This window comes from Lissotriton helveticus, chromosome 2_1 (genome assembly GCF_964261635.1).
Source record: "Lissotriton helveticus chromosome 2_1, aLisHel1.1, whole genome shotgun sequence".
Taxonomy (NCBI): Eukaryota; Metazoa; Chordata; class Amphibia; order Caudata; family Salamandridae; genus Lissotriton; species Lissotriton helveticus.
The window spans coordinates 987,005,787-987,031,329 of record NC_136059.1 but is presented as its reverse complement, the minus strand read 5'-3'; the positions used below and the strand labels follow the sequence as shown (position 1 = coordinate 987,031,329).

The 25,543-nt window shown below is 42.7% G+C and overlaps 1 protein-coding gene across 4 annotated transcripts in view; it reads right to left on the bottom strand.

The window, feature by feature from the left end:
* LOC144818378 (tight junction protein 2-like) overlaps positions 1-25,543 on the bottom strand; it is a 438,051-nt gene that overhangs the window by 73,988 nt on the left and 338,520 nt on the right. For all 4 annotated transcript variants that reach the window (XM_078675742.1, XM_078675743.1, XM_078675740.1 and 1 more), the window contains 2 exons: positions 23,951-24,017; positions 47-197 (listed from right to left, as the gene is read on the bottom strand). In XM_078675742.1, the coding sequence (XP_078531868.1) occupies positions 47-197; positions 23,951-24,017 (218 nt within the window). The remainder of the gene's footprint in view (positions 1-46; positions 198-23,950; positions 24,018-25,543) is intronic.

Below are 25,543 nucleotides of genomic sequence, written 5' to 3'. Positions count from 1 at the left end.
TACATAGAGCTAAACAGATTCCCCTCCTCATAAAAGAGACACTTACCTTAAGTAGCTGATCCCCCTCCTGTAGACCCTCCAACTGTGCAGCACTGCCATCTTGGAGTCCGGCAACAAAGATCCCAACATCATTTCCACCGGCCAGTCTCAGACCAACGCTGTCACCTTTTTTGAATTTCATCATTTTCGTGTTGGGACTGCAAGAAAAAAAACCTTAATGTATGAACGTACTGGCTTGTTTAAGAGTAATGGTAAGCATTTGACACTACATCAGACTCAATATAGACGTTAGCCCTTTACGCTGCTCCAAATATATACTAACAATGACTGCCAGAAACCATTGTTAGTTAGTGGATCTAACCATCTGCCACTTAGGTCGTTTTGTTACCACTTTACTATGTCTTCTACTATTCAGAGGGAGCATTTAAAGTTCAGAAGACAAGTGAAAACTTGGTTGTTTCCAAGAAAATTACACCATTCCATAATGAAGAGCTAGAACCCGGAAAAATAATCACTACTTTAGGTAAATTCTACAGTCCACATGCTCACACACTCTCCTCTTGTTGGCAAATGTTGTGTTTTATATCAGGTAAGTTAAGAAAGGCTGACCTGTACTTGCCTGGTTATGATATAGTAATTTAAATTCCTACATAACCTTCCTGGGCCTCACTAATACTATAACACAGCAGTCATGCAGCCAATTGTAGTTCAAACAAGCTGCATAATTATTGACTTGACTGCATGGACCTTTTAAACTTGCATATGACAGAACCACTACAGGTCATGTTTATCACCCAGTACTGTACCACTCCAGAGCAATAGATCACACACCATATATTGAACAGGCCGCCGAATAACGTATGACATCTGCTACATACTGCTGCCTACCTGTAATCCGGTATACCCCGGGATTGGGTAACAACCACCTCTCTTACACCAAGGACATGGACAAACGTATCTTGGTACTAGCTCTTTATTACAGCTCGCTCCTACCAATAGGAACAGTATACGATACTCTACAAGGCAGTGCTACGGTAGATGTCCAACCGTCCTCTGCACGGATGCCAGTCCTAGCATCCACCAACAGAGGACACCGTGCTAAGGAATGGCCGACAATGGCAATCGAGTATGGAGTAAGCGGGTTAGTGTTGTTACTTTCGTCCTCCGCACTCGTGTCAGTCCTGACACGCTCCAACGGAGGGCAAACAAATACAATAACGAACGGAAATCCAGTAAAGTTCCTTTCACTCGAAACCCTCGAGTGAGGACTGGCAGAGTTCAATAAAGGTGCTGGGCCTCCCGCACTCGATAACCCTCGAGCGGGGACTGGCAAGGTTCGTGAGGGAACTGTGTCCCACGCGCTCGATAACCCTCGAGCGGGGACTGGCAAGGTGTGTGAGGGAACTGCGTCCCACGCGCTCGATAACCCTCGAGCGGGGACTGGCAAGGTTCTTGAGGGAACTGCGTCCCACGCGCTCGATAACCCTCGAGCGGGGACTGGCAAGGTTCGTGAGGGAACTGCGTCCCACGCGCTCGATAACCCTCGAGCGGGGACTGGCAAGGTTTGTGAGGGAACTGTGTCCCGCGCGCTGGATAACCCTAGAGCGGGGACTGGCAAGGTGTGTGAGGGAACTGCGTCCCACGCGCTCGATAACCCTCGAGCGGGGACTGGCAAGGTTCGTGCGGGAACTGTGTCCCACGCGCTCGATAACCCTCGAGCGGGGACTGGCAAGGTTCTGTGATGGACGGAGCCCCAGGCGCTCGATACCCTCGAGCGGGGGGGAATGGCAAAGTGCAACGGTAGGGCGTTCACAAACGCCCGTGAGTTACAGGGTCCTGTTTGTGTGCAGTCACCGTCCGGCAATAGCGTCCCTCGCTTCCGCCCTTGCACACTCAACACAGAGCTCACCTTCCTTGGAGCGTTGGCTGCACGGCTTTGCGTCTACCATTCAAAATATCCGACGCAGACCGCTGGCTTCCTGGTTGTATTTAAGGCGACGCCCTCCTCGTGTGGTACCGCGCACGGCCCTTTGGGAATTGTAGTTCTTGGCGGGTGTGATTCTGGGTCTTGTGGTTCCTTGTTCTGTTTCCTCTCCTACGGTGCTCCGATGTGTGTCTTAACACTACCATAGGGCTCGAGTTAGGTCCAACACAGCTACCTGCCTACTATAAACCCTTCTTAACATCTCACAATAACAATCACATAAGGAATGACACTTACAAAGTCCATCCTAGCAGATCTCCTGACCATTTCTCCTTTCAACCAATGCCTGCTCAGTACGATAAACAATATCAGAATAGACAACCGAGTATAATATCCTGCATGAAAGGAGAAAAGGGGCGATTGTTCCCGGTAGTATCCGCCCTAGTGTAATAGGTGTAAAAAAGTGATATCCAGATGTTCAAAATAGGAAAACCCCATACCCATTGAAAACGATGACTTGATTTAGATGTAGATCAGCTATGTCCCGGATCTAATTCCAGTATAATAACCTGTTTAGTGGACTGTGATCATAAGAATTACCATAAAGGGGACTTGCAGAGCTCAGCAGAGCTACTGGCTTACTAAAAATCATATACTGCACGCCTATCTTTTCACTTCTTATCCTAACACAATAGTAAGCGATGCGTCCCATAACAAGATAACCGAACCTCGGTGGTCAACATGCACAACATGGAAACACTTTCGACATAGAATCAAAACAAAGACAACACACTTCAATCACACGTCCTACAGAATATGTTGCTACCTAAGTAGGTAATTGATTCAACGTCCCACATAGGGAAAGTAAGCACTACATAAATGTTACAATACAGCTAAATCTCTTCACAAACCGAGCTTTGCACAGGTATCAGAATTGTGAGCTGCGTGACTAATATTGGGTTCTCCTTCCTGCCAAACATTTTTTGGGGGGAAACCCCCATTAAAAAGGCTGAACATGCATTATTCTTGTACAATAAATACTGACCCATAAGGTTATGTCTTATTTCCAGGGTCTAAAATTCAAAATAATGATTTATCGCTGTCAAAAATACCTCATCCTAGTGTACTAGTATTGCGGGATGTGGTAAATTCCAACCTCTATTTGGACATACTCTGTGGATGCACTCTGCATCTCTAGAATCCCAGTATCATTTTACATGGCAATCCTTTTCATTTACTTTACATTGGATTCAGGGAATGGTTCCTATGAGTGAGGTAACTGACTCCTGTGAGAAGTTAAGAGTAAAACTAACGCAGCTCTGTTTCCTAGTAGAATATATTTGACAATAATTGTGTATTCGTGTACACACCCATATATATATATATATATATATATATATATATATATATATATATATATATATATATATATATATATATATATATATTACCTACTGGCGATAGCCAGTAGGTATATATAGTTAGGATTTTTTTCCTATGGGATTTTTGAAAATTCTATGTCGAATAACTTTGGCGTTTGAGGACAGAATTGGCTGAAATTTTCAGGAAAATGGAACATTTTGTTTCTGAGCAGCCCCTGAAAATTTGGGGGGGTTTCGTCAAGGGGGGGCCGAGAAAAAAGGGGGGTCCCAAAACGTGTTTTTCCCATGCAATTTTCCATAGGGCGGTTGGCCTCCCTTTTAGCCTGAACGGCTGAATGGATTTACACCAAACTTGGCAAAATTGTAGGGACTGGTAGCCCGATGTGCCTTTGCTATATCTCAAGATATAGGCTCCAGTGGTTTTTACGAAAATTAACTTTGAAAAATATATATTGGGCTACATTGGGCTATATATATGTTGGAGCCCAAATGTAGCCCAATGATGGCCACCAGAGACAAAAAAAAACAAATGTAGCCCAAATATCAGCCAGATGTAGCCCAACTATAGCCCAATGACAGAATGTCCCAGAGTGTTCTAAAGAACAACTAGAGTGCTAACAGTCCTACTTATTACAAACGTATGGCACACCTGAAGCCATCTTGATTGGAATAAAGTGGTAACTCTTAAAACATTTAATTTAAAAAGGAACAAAATGAGGGGGTTCATTTTGCCATAGAAAGTATGATTAGCGAATATATGACGAAATCCCGCATACCATCAGTCCGCAAAAAAAATCCCGCATGTACTATTAGGCCGCAAATTAAAATAACGAAACCTTTTAGAACGAATATGCCTTTAGCATACACTAAACAACTAAACTACCCTAAACCCTAAAACACTACCCCCAGCATGACCCTACACTACACAAACAGTACAACACTACCCTAAACCCTAAAACACTACCCCCAGCATGACCCTACACTACGCAAACACTACAACACTACCCTAAACCCTAAAACACTACCCCCAGCATGACCCTACACTACGCAAACACTACAACACTACCCAAAACCCTAAAACACTACACCCCAGCATGACCCTACACTACGCAAACACTACAACACTACCCTAAACCCTAAAACACTACCCCCAGCATGACCCTACACTACGCAAACACTACAACACAACCCTAAACCCTAAAACACTACCCCCAGCATGACCCTACACTACGCAAACACTACAACACAACCCTAAACCCTAAAACACTACCCCCAGCATGACCCTACACTATGCAAATACTACAACACTACCCTAAACCATAAAACACTACCCCCAGCATGACCCTACACTACGCAAACACTACAACACTACCCAAAACCCTAAAACACTACACCCCAGCACGACCCTACACTACGCAAACACTACAACACTACCCTAAACCCTAAAACACTACCCCCAGCATGACCCTACACTACGCAAACACTACAACACTACCCAAAACCCTAAAACACTACACCCCAGCATGACCCTACACTACGCAAACACTACAACACTACCCTAAACCCTAAAACACTACCCCCAGCATGACCCTACACTACGCAAACACTACAACACTACCCTAAACCCTAAAACACTACACCCAGCATGACCCTACACTACGCAAACACTACAACACTACCCTAAACCCTAAAACACTACCCCCAGCATGACCCTACACTACGCAAACACTACAACACTACCCTAAACCCTAAAACACTACCCCCAGCATGACCCTACAGTACGCAAACACTACAACACTACCCTAAACCCTAAAACACTACCCCCAGCATGACCCTACACTACGCAAACACTACAACACTACCCAAAACCCTAAAACACTACCCCCAGCATGACCCTACACTACGCAAACACTACAACACTACCCAAAACCCTAAAACACTACCCCCCAGCATGACCCTACACTACACAAACACTACAACACTACCCTAAACCCTAAAACACTACCCCCAGCATGACCCTACACTACGCAAACACTACAACACTACCCAAAACCCTAAAACACTACCCCCAGCATGACCCTACACTACGCAAACACTACAACACTACCCAAAACCCTAAAACACTACACCCCAGCATGACCCTACACTACGCAAACACTACAACACTACCCTAAACCCTAAAACACTACCCCCAGCATGACCCTACACTACGCAAACACTACAACACTACCCTAAACCCTAAAACACTACACCCAGCATGACCCTACACTACGCAAACACTACAACACTACCCTAAACCCTAAAACACTACCCCCAGCATGACCCTACACTACGCAAACACTACAACACTACCCTAAACCCTAAAACACTACCCCCAGCATGACCCTACAGTACGCAAACACTACAACACTACCCTAAACCCTAAAACACTACCCCCAGCATGACCCTACACTACGCAAACACTACAACACTACCCAAAACCCTAAAACACTACCCCCAGCATGACCCTACACTATGCAAACACTACAACACTACCCAAAACCCTAAAACACTACCCCCCAGCATGACCCTACACTACGCAAACACTACAACACTACCCAAAACCCTAAAACACTACCCCCAGCATGACCCTACACTACGCAAACACTACAACACTACCCAAAACCCTAAAACACTACCCCCAGCATGACCCTACACTACGCAAACACTACAACACTACCCAAAACCCTAAAACACTACACCCCAGCATGACCCTACACTACGCAAACACTACAACACTACCCAAAACCCTAAAACACTACACCCCAGCATGACCCTACACTACGCAAACACTACAACACTACCCAAAACCCTAAAACACTACCCCCAGCATGACCCTACACTACGCAAACACTACAACACTACCCAAAACCCTAAAACACTACCCCCAGCATGACCCTACACTACGCAAACACTACAACACTACCCAAAACCCTAAAACACTACCCCCAGCATGACCCTACACTACGCAAACACTACAACACTACCCTAAACCCTAAAACACTACGCCCAGCATGACCTTACACTACAACACTACCCTAAACCCTAAAACACTAGCCCCAGCATGACCCTACACTACGCAAACACTACAACACAACCCTAAACCCTAAAACACTACCCCCAGCATGACCCTACACTACGCAAACACTACAACACTACCCTAAACCCTAAAACACTACCCCCAGCATGACCCTACACTACGCAAACACTACAACACAACCCTAAACCCTAAAACACTACCCCCAGCATGACCCTACACTAAACAACCACCACAACTCTACACTACACTAACACAACACTACACTACACAACACTACACTACACAATCACTAACCCACGAAAAAATTAACACAAACCCACTTACCTCTCTCGTCATCGTGGTTTTCACAACGCAAATGCATTTACCATACATGCCTTTAAAACGTAATTCTTTGTAAAGGCATGCGCGATAAATGCACATGCGTTTTGAAAAAATGCGGGATAATGGTATGCGAGGTCAATGACCTTGCGGGATAATGGTATGCGGACTGAAAGTCTGCGGGATAAAAAATGCAGGAAAATGGCTGCAAACCATGATTAGCAGCAGACTTCCCTGGTGAGCACTAGCTTTACTACAGTGATCTAATGAGCAACTAGAGTGCTAACATTCAGAATTTATGGCAAATGTGTGACCCATCTGAATGCCTTCTTGATAGAACCAAAGTAAACAAGCATTGAAAATGCAATAGATCGCGCCCTCGTTTAAGGTAAAGCCATTCTGTTTGTAACGAGGTGGCTTTTTAGCTTTGCTTTTATTAGTGTTTTTAAAACTTTCATGTAAATAACATGCATATGTATGCATATATGTATATGTATGCATGCATTTATATTTATATAGATATGCAGATTATATATGTTTATATATGTATATTACCTACTGGCGATAGCCAGTGGGTATATATAGTTAGGATTTTTTCTCTATGGGATTTCTGAAAATTCTATGTCTAATAACTTTGGCGTTTGTGGACGGAATTGGCTGAAATTTTTAGGAAAATGGCACATTTTGTTTCTGAGCAGCCCCTGAAAATTTGGGGGGGTTTCGTCAAGGGGGGGCCGAGAAATTTTTCCATAGGGCGGTTGGACTCACTTTTAGCTCGAACGGCTGAATAGATTTACATGAAACTTGGCAAAATTGTAGATATGGTTTGCCCGACGTGCCTTTGCTATGTCTCAATATATGTGCTCCAGTGGATTTTGAGAAATTAACGTTTAAAAAAATATATATATCTGTGACAGCGCTCCGGTTAGCGCCCCGGTTCGCGTACCTGACGCGTAACGGAACTTCGCGAAGCGAAGCTGATTGGCTCTCCGGTGTCTGTCAACATTCTAAACAGTCCGGAGTGGCCGCCATCTTGTCTCTCGGTACGATCGAGAGACAAGATGTGGTGAAAAACAAAGGGGGAAATGAAGGAAAGGGGGCAAGGTAGACCACTCCTGACCCCCTAGGATTGATGAGGGGGATATTAAAGTGCCCCGTGGGGCAAAAAAGAAAAAATTTTTTTTTTTGCGATTTTACGCCGTAGAGGCGCGTCCTGGTACGCGAACCGGGCAGCTCACCGGGCAGCTCACCGGGCAGCTCACCGGGCAGCTCACCGGCAGCGTAGCTGTCAACATTGTAAACAGTCCGGAGCGGCCGCCATCTTGTCTCTCGGTAGGTTCGAGAGACAAGATGTGGTGAAAAAAGAAGGGGGAAATGAAGGAAAGGGGGCAAGGTAAACCCCTCCTGACCCCCTAGGATTGATGAGGGGGATATTAAAGTCCCCCGCGATTTTTCGCGGTAGAGGCGCTTCCCGGTACGCGAACCGGGCAGCTAACCGGCAGCGTAACGGGAGTCCGCCATCTTGTGTTTTTGGAGCGTCCGGTTCGCGTACCGGGTAGCGTCCCGGTAAGCGTAACAAGGGGAAAACCAAGAGAAACAGTAAAAAAAAAATTAAGGGAATAGATTTCCAGCAAACTTGGCAAAATTGTAGGGACTGTTTGTTTGATGTGCCTTTGCAAGGCCTCAAGATATGTGCACGTGTGGATTTTGTCTAATTAAGGTTAAAAAAATATATATATATATCTGTAAGCCTGCTCCGGCTTACGTTACGGGTTTTGTTTGCGCTGCAGAGCCGATACGTCACGGTTATGCGACGCGTCATGAGGCGTCTCACGTGGCTACGTGATACGTCACGTGATAAAGAATATATTTTACAGCTATAGATATTAGCTTTTAAAAAACCAATAAAATTCACTGAAAAAACCATAGGTTATAGACCATATATAGTTAGGAATTTGCATTTACAAAGCCTTGAAAATTCACTGAAAAAACCATAGGTTAGAGACCATATATAGTTAGCTGGACATTTTATTGACATAAAACCAATGAAATTCCATATATAGTTAGTTGCACTAACTATATATCGCGCACCCGCAATCCACTGCTGATGATGTCACATATTACATCACTCATGACATGGTCAGTGACATCACTGATGACATCACTGATGACATCTCAAATGACATCACTGATGACATCACTGATGACATCTCAAATGACATCACTGATGACATCATGACACACCAATACCAGTTACTACATACGCACTCACTGATTCCTACGTCTACACACACATTCACTCATTCACCCATACAATCACTCATACATACAGTCACTCATTATTACAACACTATCATATGCACTCATACACCTAGTCAGTCCTGTGAAGAATCAATCACACTTCGATTTCCTCATCTATACAGTTAAACACAGAACACCATACTTTTCACACATATACTAACACATACTTACTCTCTTATACAATCACTGATACAAGTACACATTGATATGCACAGAGTCACACACCTCCCAGCCAGCCACACACACACACTCAGTCTTCCATACATCCACTCATTCTTCAATATGTAAAACATATTTAAACTTTACAAAAACACACAGACACTAGATGATGTCATCAGTGATGTCATTTGAGATGTCATCAGTGATGTCATCAGTGATGTCATTTGAGATGTCATCAGTGATGTCATCAGTGATGTCACTGACCATGTCATGAATGATGTAATATGTGACATCATCAGCAGTGGATTGCGGGTGCGCGATATATAGTTAGTGCAACTAACTATATATGGAATTTCATTGGTTTTATGTCAATAAAATGTCCAGCTAACTATATATGGTCTCTAACCTATGTTTTTTTCAGTGAATTTTCAAGGCTTTGTAAATGCAAATTCCTAATTATATATGGTCTATAACCTATGGTTTTTTCAGTGAATTTCATTGGCTCCTCACTGGGAAAAACAAAGATTAGAGTGATGTTATAGGTGTTGCAATAATATAAAATCTAAGGTTTGAAAATAAAAATTAAATTCACAGGTATACTTTACTGAATGACTATCACTTGCACACCCACAAGCACTGCTTAGGACACTACATATTATGTCATGCATGGCATGTTAAATGACATGGCGGATATCATTGATGACATCATCTAACAAATATGACAGTTTGCTATAAGCTTCTCATATTGGAAAGTATTCAGCAAGATACATGTTTATTCAATTTTCATTAACATCTGTAGTACTAATGGGCGTGTTTCGTAACAAACAGAACAAGAAGCATATCTATGAATTTCAGTGTTTTTTTATTTTTAGATTTTATATTAATACAGCACTTAACTATGTCACTTTAGCCTCTGCCTTTTTTCTGTTAATTTATGAGGGTTTTTTAATGTAAAGTAATATTTTGTTACCCTACCTAACTATACCATGACTTTAAACTTTAGTATTTTCAGTGAATTTTATCATATTAACCCAACTTCCTCACTGAGCACACCTTTAGACCGTGCCCCAGCCTGCAGTCAAGCCCTGTACGACCCCCAACCCCAGGGGCGGCCAACCACTCGCAGGAAACTGACACAATTCATTGAAGTGAACGCCAGCCTTGACCCATCCCAATCCGGATTCCGAAGCAACCACAGCACAGAGACCGCCCTACTCGCTGCCACATCAGCAGCCTCCTGGACCAAGGCCACTCCGCAGGCCTCATCCTACTTGACCTATCAGCGGCCTTTGACACCGCCTCCCACCGCACACTAGTCACCATACTACACGACGCAGGCATACAAGGAACAGCCCTGGACTGGATCCGATCATTCCTCACCAAAAGAAGCCAAAGAATTAGACTCTCTCCCTCCTCCCCCCCCCCCCCCGACGCCACGAAAATCACCTACGGAGTCGCACAGGGTTCATCACTGAGACCCACTCTCTTCAACATCTACCTGGCCCCCCTCGCAGCCATCATCCAACAACACTGCCTTAATATCGTATCTTACGCCGACGACACCCAGCTCCCACGGGAGCTCACACTTTGATCAACTGGTTGCAACCTGCGGAGAAATGTTGCAGCTGTCATTTCAGGACACAGTGACCCAGCCAGTGTGTCCTGAAAATTATAAAAATGTATTAAAAGGTATAATGGGGCAGGGTAGGGATACCCTGACCCACTGGACCTTGTGGGGGAGTTCAACCTGGACACCGTGGGGCCGCCTTTAAAGAATATCAATTTCTGGGGGTTGTCAAGATCCCACAAGACTCGACGAGAAACAGTGGAACTCCCATGCACCTGCTGGAGTGCATCGTCTGCACTTCCTCGAGCAAGAGTGGATTTTTTGTGTGTGTCCTAATTCTTTAAGAAATTAAAGACATGCAATTTTTATAAAAGTATAATACAGCATTATTGGTCTAGTAGGATTACATGTACAACAAAATAGAATACAAAGAAAGAAGAAAAATTCTCTATAAGAAGAGAGAGGAGGGGGAAAGGAGGGATGGAATAAAAGAAAGCTAATATGAAAAGAAGGATATTGTGCATAACATGCTCAGAAATTCTAACTGATTATAATCATGGAAAAGTTGGGCAGAATAAGTTATGGAATCGAATAAATGTATTTAAAACCACTAAATTAATACTTGCATAAATATGGATTATAATATACTTTGGGGTGAGTTAGGGTCATGTAAATTAATAAATAGGTAAATATATAAATAGATAAATAAATATATACTTTTTTTTATTTTTAAAGGGGGGATGTGAGTGTCTGTGGTGGATTGGCTGCTTGGATGCAGACAGACGATTGGCGCTAGGGCTAACCCACGCCATGCTAAGCCGAAGGCAGTGAGTAGCGGGTGGATGGTTGCGCCCTGGGATGGGCCACAGGCCAAGACCTGCGGCCAAGGCCGGCCAAAGACTTATTGTAACTACAGTTATCCAGTATTGGTATCTTTCATAGATTCACGTGCCTGAATGATTCCCCGTTGCTGAGGCGGGAGTCCCACGGTAAATACAAAAGTGGTGCCAAGAGTTATAAGAAAAAAAACCCTAAGGCTAAAGTCTTAGTAGCCTATCTACATCATTATAGTAAAAAGAACCAAAGATTGGTTCCAGCCAATCAGCTACTAGCAGCCCCTAGAACCTTCCCAGCAGAGGCAGTTCTACTCCGATTTTCCTAGCACAAGTGGGAAGTAAGTATCCCAGATTATAGAAAACGGACTAGCCGGGATGAGGATGGGTGCATGTGAATCTATGAAAGATACCAATACTGGATAACTGTAGTTACAGGTAAGTAACTGGTTTTCTTATTCAGTATTGGGGTATCTTTCATATATTCACATGCCTGAATCAGAGTAGCAAGCATTATAACCATATACTGTCGTTTGTGGATGGTGGGAGACATGGGTTCATAAACTCCCAAATAGCATCCACAATGGTTGAATTTTTTTTTTTTGGAACAGTCTTTAGGAAAGCAAAGCTATATCCAAGCATTATACAAATATCTATATACAAATATTTAAAATCTTGCAGACATATAAATCTGTACATTTTCATGAATATTAAAAGAATGGAATACAAAAAAAGAGCAAATGTACCTAAGCCTGATCTTAATGAAAAAGATGGCGTAGAACAGCCTGTCCAACCACTGCATTTTCTTGATGCGAAGATTGAAGACAGTAATGCTTCGTGAACGCGTGGACATTTTTCCATGTCGCAGCACGACATATATTTTCCAGAGTCCCTCCAGCAAACAAAGCTGTCTATGTTGATACTGTTCTTGTCGAATGAGCTTTGCCTTTCTCTGCAAAGGTTTGTTAGCCTTGTCATGCCAGAAATTAATAGCAGATGCCAGCCATCTGGCTATTGTTGCCTTTGTTACAGCATGTCCAAGGGTTGCTTGACCATAGGCCACAAACAGCTGGTTGGATCGTCTGATGTCCTTAGTCTTCTGTAGGTAGAATTTTAAAAAGGGTTTAACATCCAGAGAGTGTAATGCTCTTTCAGCTGGAGTGGATGGATCTGGAAAGATAATCTTATCGGTTCATTCAAGTGAAATTGTGCCGGTACTTTGGGGATGAACTTGGGATTTGTTCGAGGGTTACATAGTCCGGAGTAAATCGCAAAAAAGGTTCCTTGATAGTGAAAGCTTGGATCTCACTAAGTTTTCTCGCAGATGTAAGAGCCAATAGAAAGGGCGACCTTCCAAGTGAGGAATTTGAGATCCGCTTTATGGATCGGTTCAAATGGATGCTTCATTAATTGTGCCAACACGGTGTTGAGTTCCCACTCTGGAGGGGGTGCTCGCACTGGAGGGAAGCCTCGGAAAAGTCCTTTCATGAATTGTTTAATAAGTGAAGTTGAGCAGACAGAGGTAAGGTCTGAGCATCTCCTGAACCTAGAAAGAGCAGCAAGATGCACCTTGACTGATGAAAAGGTAAGTCTGGACTAAGCAAGAGAAAGTAGATACAGGAGTATTTGTTCTGCAGGAGCTTGGTTTGGATGATTATTATTAGCCTGACACCAGTAACAAAATTGGTTCCATTTGAGGCGATAAGTCTTTATTGTGCTTTGGGCTCGGGATTTGGCCAAAATCTCCTGGGCAATGTTGAGATCTTTGAACTCTAAGAAATCAGGAGCCATGCGTGCAAGTGCAGGGACTGTGGGTCGGGATGAAGTATTTGCCCTCTGTCCCTCGATAACATTGTGGGAGTCGGAAGGAGGCGAATGGTCCTGTCTTGAGACAGTAGGAGGAGTTTCTGGAACATGTGTTGCCTTGGCCAGCGGGGTGCAATCAGTATTAAACGGCAACCCTCTAGTTTCATCTTAAGAAGCACTTTTGGAATCAATAGTATTGGAGGAAAAGCGTAAGCACAAATCCCTGACCATTGCATGGACAAGGCAGTCCCTCTTGATCCCTGTTGAGGGAACCTACTGACATAGTATCGGCATTTCTTGTTCCCCCTCGTTGCGAATAGGTCCAGCGCAGGTTTGCCCCAAGTCTGGAACACTGTTTGCCTGCTCCTGCTCTAGTTCCCACTCGTGACAATCCGACTGACACCTGCTCAACGTGTCAGCCAGGGTATTGTGGAGACCCCCGACATGTTCGTCTCTCAGTGTTATCTTGTGAAGTGTGATCCATTCCCACAATTCCTGAGCCTCCTGCAAGAGCATAGTGGATTTTGTTCCTCCTCGATTGTTGACATAATACATGCTGGTCGTGTTGTCGGTACGAACCTGCACAGAGCAACCCGCAATCCTTGGAAGGAACGCTTGGAGAGACAGGAAAATGACACGGAGCTCCAGTCTGTTGATCTGCTATTGTCTTTGTACATGGGACCATCTTCCTTGAATCTGCAAATCCTGCAGATGACCTCCCAATCCTTCCATGGAGGCATTGGTCGTCAAAACAAAGTCTGTAATGGTCTGTAGGAATGTAAGGCCTTGGGTTAAATTCTCTGTCTATGACCACCAATGCAGACAATTTTTCATGCGCTGTGTGACCTTGATAGTATCACCGAACGAACCTATGGCCTGTTGCCATTGAAGGTGCAGCTCCTCCTGAAGCGGTCTCATTTTTAGCCTTGCTAAGGGTATGAGATGTATCGCTGAAGAGCACATTCCGAGGAGTGAAGCAAACATTTGGACTGAAGCAGACTTTCTTTTTTAAATTGACGTTGCCCGTTTTTGAAGACGTAGCTTGCGATCATGTGACAAGAATGCTTTGCACTGGACCGTGTCTAACTGTGCTCCTAGAAAAGGCATGACTTGGAGAAAACGTAACTGTGATTTGCTCTTGTTGAGGGTCAGTCCCAGAGAAGTGAATAGATGTATACATTCTTCTGTGGCAACCTTGGGTTTCGTGCTCTGAAGGGCCCTTGAGCAGCCAATCATCTAAAAAAGGGAATACTTTTATTCCTCAGGATCTCAGCGCTGCTGCTACTGGTGTCACGCACTTCGTGAAAATTCTCTGAGCTGATTTCAGCCGAAAAGGGAGCACCTTGAACTGATAGTGGGTGCCAGCCACTGTAAAGCGTAGATATTTGCGATGTTTGCGGTGGATAGGTATGTGGAAATATGGGTTTTCCATATCCAGAGAACCCATAAAATCTCCTTTGTTTAAACAACTTAAAATCTCGGCAAGTGTGACCATTCGGAAACTTTGTTTCTTGAGGAATTTGTTGAGCTTGCGGAGGTCTAGAATCGGTCGCCATTCCCCTGACTTCTTTTTGATCAGGAAGCAATGAAAATAGAAACCTGTTCCTTTCTGAGATGATGGAACTTTCTCTATGGCATTCTTGAGAATCATCATTAAGGCTTCCTTGAATAATAAGTGAAGACGAGGGGGAGGGGGATCCCTGGGTGGAGTAGTAGGTGGCTGTTTGATGGTCAAGAACCCATAGATCTGAAGTTATTTCCTGCCACTAGTGAACAAAAGCTGAAATCTTCGCGCCTACGGGTAGGGAGGGTAAAATGGCTGGCGCCCTGTGGAGATCACTGCTTCCTGCTAGTGTCTCTGCCTTGATTTTGTGATCTCTTTCGACCTTCTTGGCAAGAGAAACTTGCAGTGGACGACTGACGGTATGAGGACTGGTTGTAAGGCGGTCTGTATTGAGATTGATACTGTCTATTCTGCTGGGTTTGGTATCCTCCTCTTGATGAAAAACCATGCCCTCTTGCTCCTCTGAAATTTCCACGTCTGTGCTGAAGGGTGCCCAATGATCGTGCGGTATCCGTGTCAGTTTTTATAGCTAAGAGGGCTTCATCAATGTGCTTTCCAAACAAAGACTCTCCATCATAGGCCACGTCTAGAATCTTTGTTTGCACCTCAGGCCTGAAAGTGGTGGCTTTAATCCATCCCTGGCGTCTGACCACTGCAGCTCCTGCTAGCTGACAGAAGTTAGTGTTTACGTTGTCCAAAGCGCAATCTATAGTTTCTGATGCGGCACGTTCTCCTTCCAGCAGAATCTTCCTTACTTCCTGCCTACAGTCTTCTGGAATGAGGTCAATGAGACACGACATATCTGACCACATCTGACGGTCATAACGGCCTATAATGCTAGAGAGTTGCCCGCTCTGATAGAGGTCGCTGCCATGGTAGAACATTTTTTGCCTATAAAGTCCAGGCGCAGTCCTTCCTTGTCGGGTTGTGTGGTGATAGATGTTGCCGGATTCTTAGATCGCTTTGGACGGCTTGTGAAATCACTGAGTCTGACCGTGGGTGACCAATGAGGCAGGATGGGCTGTTGACAGGGGCACAGTCTTTTTTCTCTATGCACGGAAGTACTGCAGGAATAAATGCAGGCGTCTTAACCCCTTCATTTCAAATATAGTCTATAATAGGGACAGCTCTCATGATTTTCCTGGACTCTTCCTTGAAATCATGAAAGAAACATTCTGTCTGTTCGACTGTTACTGGCAGCTGAAATCTAGCTGCAGCCCGTTGCATTAAATTATGAACGCCCCAGATATCCTCAGGGGGAAAATCAGAAGGCAGAGGAAGAGGCGGAGAAGGCATAGGGATTACTTAGTCATCCCAGGGTTCCGGAACATTAGTATTGTCAGGCAATCCACCCTCTTCAACCTCCTCTATGGAGGAGGTATTGTCATCTTGCGGCCCCTTCCGCTTGATCTGAAGGAGGGGCCGGTGTCACAGGGGCTTCAGGTTGAATCAATGGAACAGGAACCACCGCTGGTATGTGTGGGTTCTCTGGGACTGCCTGTTGCGGGGAAAACCTCTGTCGATAATCTGCCAGCATGGCCTGTAAGTCCTAAATGAGTGTTGGAGGGAGGTGACTCGTTTCCATCTGGTGCTCCTTCTTGTGATGGTGTCTATGATGTGGGACAATAATGTCTTCTTGATAATACTGCTCTTGGTAGTCATCTTCTTCGTCGTCATCCTGACACTTGATGTTTAATTCAGATGGATGGTTAGCTGTACCAAAGAGTCCATCATCTTTGTCATCATTGTCACCCTCCTCAACATATGTGTCTAGGAGGTGTGAAGGCATAAGCGGTGAGATGTTGCAATAATCCTGCTGCCTTTGAAAAGTTTTAAGCTGGTAAAAGCCTGATGACCTAGGCGTCGACTGCGCAGGTAAAGGTAAACCAGAAAGAACTGTTGTTTGACTCTTCGTCGACGGGCTGTCCGCCGACGGGATCTCCGCCGACGGGATCTCCGCCGACGGGATCAACGGGATTGTCGTCGATGGGCTACTAGTCGACGGGCTCGTGGCCAACACGATCTTTAATGTTGCTGTTGTCGTCGACGGGACGTTTGTCTACGTCGACAAAGAAATCTTCGTCGATGGCGGAGCATTCATCGACGGTGCGGTTGATGAGCTTGACATCGATATGGTCGTCAACGGTGATTTCAACCTTTTCGTCGACGATTCCTCAAGAACTGGCTTCCTTGAAGAGATAGAGATTCTTGTAGACAGAATAGTTGAATAAATGGCCGTAGTTGAGATAGTAGCTGTAGATGAAGAGGCAGAAGAAGAAGTCACAGAGATAGTAGACGAAGTAGTCACCGTGACAGATTTCTTATGGCTCTTACTTACAGTTTTGGAAGTAGAGTCCTTTTTTGATTCCTTGGTCGCTGTGGATGACGGAGACAGCGGTCACCCAGGGGAAAGTATAGGTGACCCCTGTAAAGGGTCAGAAGTATCATGAGAAGATTTGTGGTATTTTCCTCCCTCACTTGAAGAGCTGTCATGGGATCTGGCTCTTTTGCTGGAAGTAGAAGTTCTGCCATACTCTTCGGCCGAAGAAGATTTGAGCCACAAGAGCAGTCTTGTCTCTCTATCCCTAAGGGTCTAAGTAGGAAAGGTACGGCAGATTTTGCAACTTTTTCCCTCATGCTTGGGATAAAGGCAATAAATGCAGTCCTTATGTTGGTCATCCACATGGACCCTCTTCTTATCACAGGTCCACGGGGTTTGAAAAGCGCTTTCCTGTCAGAAATGCTGAGGAAAAAAGTAAACTCAAACTACGAACCCCTGATAATGGAATCTACGAATATACCATCTAGAGCAAGTGAGGCGGTAAAAACACCATTCAAAGAAAAATCGACTTTCAACCCCATCATGATATGTGATTCCATAGATATCTTTCATGAAAGTGTGATTGATCAAGTGAAATAACTAAATTTCACGACGAAAAACAAAAGATGAAAATACAATAAACGAAATCAAGATTACGACTCTTATAAAACGTCTAAAGGAAAAACAACAGAATCATTATTCGAAACTCGGACAAAGGTGGAAATATTGTCTTGAGGACTATACAAATGAGGCATATAGACAGCTAAAGGACAATTCCTGTTACTCTAAAAGGAATATAACTGAAGTCAAATCAATGTACTCAATCTACCATTCGAAATTACAGACATGGAAAAACCAGGAAATAACTTCCCAGGAATTTTTTTTTTTTAAATGATCATTCGGTGGTACCCACAATCTATTTTATTCCTAAACTCCACGAAGATCAACAAAAACCACCAGACAGGCCAGTAATATCAGCCAGAAATAGCCTACTTGAACACACATCTCAATACGTTGAGTTTTTTTCTCCAAGAGGCAGTCAAAACCCTACCTTCATATGTGCATGATACAGGGGACATTGTAAGAAAGCTTTAAGACTTCCCATGGAAACCAGAATATCTGTTCATAACGCTGGATGTGAGTTCACTATATACCAGTATACAACATCCAGATGGACTAAGGGCATTAAGATTTTACTTGGAGAAAAGAGATGAAATGACGAGCACACAAAGGGATATGATAATGGACATGGTGGATTTTTGTTTAAGAAACAATATATTTATGTTCAACAATCTAATGTAGGAATGAAAATGAGAGGTACCCCTTAAACGAAAGTTAAGGGAATTAGGGTTAACCAACCGTAAATAAAGGAGAGATTCCCTTAAACTGAACAAGGTAACACTTAAGCTAAAAAGTCAAAAACAATACCAAGATTCATGTGTATAAAAAGAATTCTTACAGTTTATTGATAATGCAAACAATTAAAAAAGTGGACAGTAAAGAGACCACTCACCACTTATTAAAACAAGAAAATGACAATAAAAGATACACTTAAATTTCAACATTGACCAGCAAAATTGAATCAAAAAGACAGAAAAAAGTAAGACATTGGATTCGTACAATACTGGGTGTATATTCGTACTCTATTTTTGACACCTAAATTATGTATTCTATAATGTAGTATATCAACAAAGATGTCAGAGTTGTGAATTATACTAAATGGTGCGTCGACGCGTTTCGGTGGTTTTCCACAATATTCTCCACCTTTGTCAAGACTACATATAATATCTGTCGTCGTGTAGGGGTCAATAAAATCACCCTTAGGGTTTGCTTTTTGGAAATTGATGGGTATCAAATGTTATCCAAATCCAAATGCGGTATATCAGAGAGATTTGCTAGCTTCATGCATCCATTTAATTACGTAAAGTCTGGCTAAGAGTAAAATCGTCCTGGTGTTGGGACATTAAACGTTGAATGTGGGCATTCCGAAATAATTAAGCCCCATAAAGCGTTCAGTCTTCTTTCCTTGAACTATTAAAACCCAGAGGCGCCTGTGTCATGTCCTTGCGGTGTGAGCTTATGGTTCTCAATTCAAGAGCAGAGGACTGCCTACTTCTCTGGTTGTGTAAGGCCCGTTTGGTTAAAATGCCAGGGGTGCTTTCATCATGTTTGTACGATGAAAAGGGGATATTTCCCTGATAAGAAGCGAGATACTGCCTTCTTCTCTGGTTTACCTGAAAACCAGAGAAGAAGGCAGTATCTCGCTTGATGAACATGATGAAAGCACCCCTGGCATTTTAACCAAACGGGCCTTGCACAACCAGAGAAGTAGGCAGTCCTCTGCGCTTGAATTGAGAACCATAAGCTCACACCGCAAGGACATGACACAGGCGCCTCTGGGTTTTAATAGTTCAAGGAAAGAAGACTGAACGCTTTATGGGGCTTAATTATTTCGGAATGCCCACATTCAACGTTTAATGTCCCAACACCAGGACGATTTTACTCTTAGCCAGACTTTACGTAATTAAATGGATGCATGAAGCTAGCAAATCTCTCTGATATACCGCATTTGGATTTGGATAACATTTGATACCCATCAATTTCCAAAAAGCAAACCCTAAGGGTGATTTTATTGACCCCTACACGACGACAGATATTATATGTAGTCTTGACAAAGGTGGAGAATATTGTGGAAAACCACCGAAACGCGTCGACGCACCATTTAGTATAATTCACAACTCGGACATCTTTGTTGATATACTACATTATAGAATACATAATTTAGGTGTCAAAAATAGAGTACGAATATACACCCAGTATTGTACGAATCCAATGTCTTACTTTTTTCTGTCTGTTTGATTCAATTTTGCTGGTCAATGCTGAAATTTAAGTGTATCTTTTATTGTCATTTTCTTGTTTTAATAAGTGGTGAGTGGTCTCTTTACTGTCCACTTTTTTAATTGTTTGCATTATCAATAAACTGTAAGAATTCTTTTTATACACATGAATCTTGGTATTGTTTTTGACTTTTTAGCTTAAGTGTTACCTTGTTCAGTTTAAGGGAATCTCTCCTTTATTTACAACAATCTAATGTATCAACAAACCAGAGGTGTGGCTATGGGCACCAGCTTCTCCTCCAGCTATGCATGCTTGCACATGGGCTGGTGGGAGGAGCTGGTCCTCAATACCCAACACAGCCAGACGATGACAAAAAACATTAAAATGTGGTTGCGATTTATCGATGACCTATTTGTGATTTGGGAGGGTGATGTAAAAGATGCCATTGACTGTCACAGCTCTGAACATAAATGATTTAAATTTGCAATTTACATCAAACATAAGTTCTACTGAAGTAATTTTTTTAGACACCATGATCTATGTGGCTGATAACAAAATAGAATCAAAGCTATTCCACAAAGAGACTGCGGAAACTCTACGTTACACGCAAGTAGCTCCCATGCCAGACATTTGATAAATTGCATCCCCTAGGGGGAGATGCTTCGTCTGAGGCGGATCAATAGCAATGATAAGGATCTAAAGGAAGCGCAGGCAAAAGGCAAAGTGAGGTTCCTTGAGAGAGGCTACTCAAGAAGACGGGTAATAGATAGCGCTATTTTAAAATCTATGCGCTATGATGGATATCAATCACTAATGTCCAAAAATGAAGCCTCAAGAACCCCTGCCCAACAACAAGAATAGAAAAATAAACCCCGAAACAGCTGAGGAATTTAGGTTTATTGTACAGTGCAGCCAACAACATAGACGGCTCCAATCAATCATCACAAAGAATTGGCCAATGGTACTGAGTGACCCGGTCACTGGGGGGAGGTTGCCAACTCGTCCCTCCATTACATTCAGCAGGGGTCCCTCATTGCGGGATGAACTCGTGAAAACCAGCCCGGAAGTCATAGACAATACAAATTGGTTACAGACACACAAGGGTTTTTACAGATGTAAAACCTGTAAGACATGCCAACAAGGGGAAAATCGAACAATGTACACAACATCATTCAGTGCCAGAAGTATTAAAATATCCAAACTTCTGACATGCAAAACCGAATATGCTGTATACATTTTAATTTTCCCGTGTAACCTGCAATATGTAGGTAGCACCAAATTACAGGTGCATAAACAAATTTTACATCACCTTAGGGCGATAAATAATCAGGACAACACTTACCCGGTGGCACGCCATTTTAAAACTGCTCATGGATCAAGGAGTCAGGACCTCAAATACTTTGTGATTGATTCGTTCCCCCCCGCGAGAAGAGGTGGGGACAGGGAACAATGTCTGCGTCAATTAGAGACCAGATATATTTTGGAGCTAAATTCTAAACATGCTACGGGGCTGAATGTTGTGGAAGATTTATATGCCTGCTTGTAAAATATTGAATGATAATTCTTAATATTTGATGTCTTTTATTATAATTTAATTGAGTATGAAATTGTTATTTATCTGGAAATTTTAATGCGAGGGTCTTTTAGCTTGTGGTTTTTATATGCATTTTATAAGCTTGATTGACGTTTTTTCCGTGAATAATGATAATATAATCTAGGTATTTTACTGTGATTTTATGATTTTATCTATATACATTGAGTACTGTCAAAAAGATCTTATTAACAATGCACTGACATCAATTTGCACATGTTGCGAATGTCATTTAAATAGACTAGTAGCACTTGCACTTTATTTATTTTTTGCGCAATTTGCACATGAATTAAATGACAGCACACATGAGAACAGTGACTTGACCCGCTTACACCAGATAGACAAAAGACTCTGAGTATTTGTATTAATATAAAGAAGTTTAACTTATATAATTGAACTAAATCAAATGCCTCATTTGGGTCAGAATGTGTCATTTAGTAGTAAACAATCTTCCACCGATTGAACACATATCACCGGATTTGTACTGGGGCTCCAGTATATAGACCGGAATAAAGCTAGGAAAGCTCTCCCGCAAGTAAAAACCAAAAGAATGATGAAACTAGGAATTAATGTGTCAACCTATATTTTAATTTCACACTCAGGGATTTGGGTGATGCAGCACTAAGCACTTTCAATACACTAAGCACTTTAGTTAAAAATATGTGCAGATATATGCGAGGACAGGATCAGGTAGCAATATACCATGGGATACAAAGGGATCAATAAAGTTATATGATGGTATTTGAAGCAAGGCTAAAAAGGTATTAACTGAAATTAAATCAGATTTTTATGACTGAATTATTAAGGCTTTGCTTTTACCATGCTTTCACCACATTTTATCAATTTTACCTTTGTGGATATTCAAGCAGATATTTGTATATTATATAACTTATAACAGTAACTTATTTATGTCTATTTCACAATTTGCACAGGTGAATGTTGTCATGCTTGCACAAATCACTTTAAATACACCAATGATAACTCTGAACTTTGTCATGTGCTCAAGGCTCCCCCATTGAAACGCGTTATGCCGTCTTGCACTGAATAAAGAATTATAATTGCACTGTACCATGGTCCAGATCCGTTGTTTGAAAGATTCAAGCGCTACACGGTGATGCATTGATATATATATATATATATATATATATATATATATATATACGCCTTAAAACGTCTCTGTATTCAGGTGCCTCCGAAAGAAATAATTCCATTAATTTCCTCCAGTTGATTTGTGGTAGATGAACACATTACAAGAAATATATGGTTATTATTGGGGGGTATGTGAGTTCATTGTTGGTGGAATGAATAGACAGACTAGAGAAGATTACGTACTGTTAAGGAGCAGGGGTGTGGTTTCAAAGACAGAAAGGCTGTTATCAATAAAATGAGATGTGCTGCACAAAGATGTACAGATTCAAGGTCAACTACAATAATGGTGTCACATGTTTCACAAAGCTCTTTTAACTCCAACCTGGTACCAGCAAAAGCATGGCAGGTCTTATTTCAGGTAAGACTCTAGTTCTCCAGCATACTGAAGCCACTCATCATCGGCAGAAAACTGGAGGGAGCCAGATGTTTTAAGTGACCCCTCAGTTATCCTGTTTCATTTGAGTGCGAAGATTTCCTTTCCTCACACTACCTAGGCAAACCTACTCTCTCCTGGCAGAACTCACCACCTTCAAAGCGCTATACCGAGGCTAGATGCAGAACTTTTACATTAGAGTTCCTCTCTCTTTAATAGTGGATTCCCGAGTTCTTGAAGACAGTCCACCAGCCCCTATTCCGCTTTGAAAGAAGTCAATGGGAAGCAGGATTCAGTGTCATCTGCCAGAGGAACCTCTATTCTGAACTGCCTCAGTACCCCTAAGATACTGATGGGATACAACATAGTCAGCTGAATCATCTATGTAATTGAGACAATTAAAGCTATGCACATAATCTAGCATTTCATTACTGAACAATGAACGCATCATTTACCTGTAACAGTTATTCTTGCTTTGCCTCAGGGACAGGAGTAAATCTCAAAATAATTTATCCATTAGATCCAATTTATTAGGAAGATTTAGCCACAGTTGATTATGACTACACCCACGAAACTATCTTGGATGGCCATAGAGCACACCCTCAAACACAACTTCTGAAAATGTGCAATGTATATAAAAACAAATTCCACATTTTTTTCTTGCTTTGTCCATCTCGGCCCTATCTATTTGACACAAAGCAATACATAACATTTATCAAACACCAGATTTTATCATGTCAACATACCCATATATTTCTTCGTCTTCAGGACTAGGATGGAGAAAGATTTTGGGGATCGGTTTTGGCTGATAGTCTGTCATAAAAAAGAAGGTTTGAGGATTAATACTAAGCGGAAAAAAGTGAAGAGAGATCATTTTGCATGTTTTAAAGTTAGCAACTACAATGTAATGTAAACTAGGTCTATCCTTTGCTGTTTATTGCACAATGTTTATTCACCAGTTAATTAGATGCACCACAGAAGTATCACAGAGCAAACAAGCACTGACAAAGCTAAAATGTCTGTCTATTGTGAGACTGAGTATTTTTTAATCATAGGGCGAGTTTGTATGTACTGCACCTAGATGTTCTAGAAAGAAAAACTTATTTAAAGCACTATTAGAACCCTCAAAAAACTGTGCTAATGTGTGAGTATTTGTTATCTCATTTGGAAATCCTATGTTAACAAGAAGCAAAGCTTTACATCCAACATGGTATTATGACTGCAAAGTAGAGCAAATATACATGAAAGTATATTTGTGAACAGACCCCTATAACAGGCTAAGTTAGCGAACCTGTAAGTACTTCTTGAATAAAACCTAGATATTTAACCATTGTAGAAAAGTGACCCTTTTTGACATGCTCGCCCCCACTTTTTGCCTGGTATTCGGTGCAATTTTGAAAGGAAGGGCACTGGGTCCCTGCTGACCAGGCCCCTAGTGGCAGATCACTTTCCCTAAACTGTGCAGTTGTTTCCCCAATTGGCAGCACCTTTAGCACCCTCTGTAAGACCTTAATAAATGGTACCTGTGGTACCTAGGGCGTGAGGTACTGAAGAGGGTCCCTAAGGGCTTCAGCATGAATTGTGCCACTCTAAGGGACCCCTCACCAAACCCATGCAGACTGCCTTGCAGGCTGCCAGTCTTGGTGCAGATAAAAGTGAAAGCACAACAAGGCACACAGACCTGCGTGCAATGCATACAGACACTGCATGCAGTATAGGCAAAGCACACATACAGCAGGCCTAACAGCCCTAAAGTACGGCACACTATACTACATGTGTGGGCATAACTGCTTGAGCAGATATGCCCCTGTGCTGGCCAGTTAAATTAATGACAATACAAGTGAATAGGGAAGTAATTTTAAGTACATGTGATGGGCACTGGTAAAAAAAGGAGTTCCCCAGCTACATGATGGCTTCACTGAAACGAAAGATGTTTTGTATCAAACATCTTGCACTAATAAGTCCACACTGATTCCAGTGATAGATTTATTAGTACATGCACCCAGAGGGCATCTTAGAGGTGCCCCCTGAAAACCTACCAACTACTAATGTGCTGGCAACTGCTCTCGACCAGCCTGTCACCACCAACGAATGAGTTTCTGACCCCATGGGTGAGGGCTGACGTTCTCAGGAGGTCAGGAGCAAAGCCTGCTCTGGCAGGAGGGGGGGGGTTACACCCCTCCCACAGGATTAAACATAAATTAGCATTCCAAGGCAGGGAGCTCCAAAGAGCCAACTGTCTTTGGTATGCAAATCTGGATTCCTTCAGGAGGGAATGCCAACCCCCATCACCAAGGGCATATTTAGCACCTGGACACACGGGAAAATTAGTAGTCAGA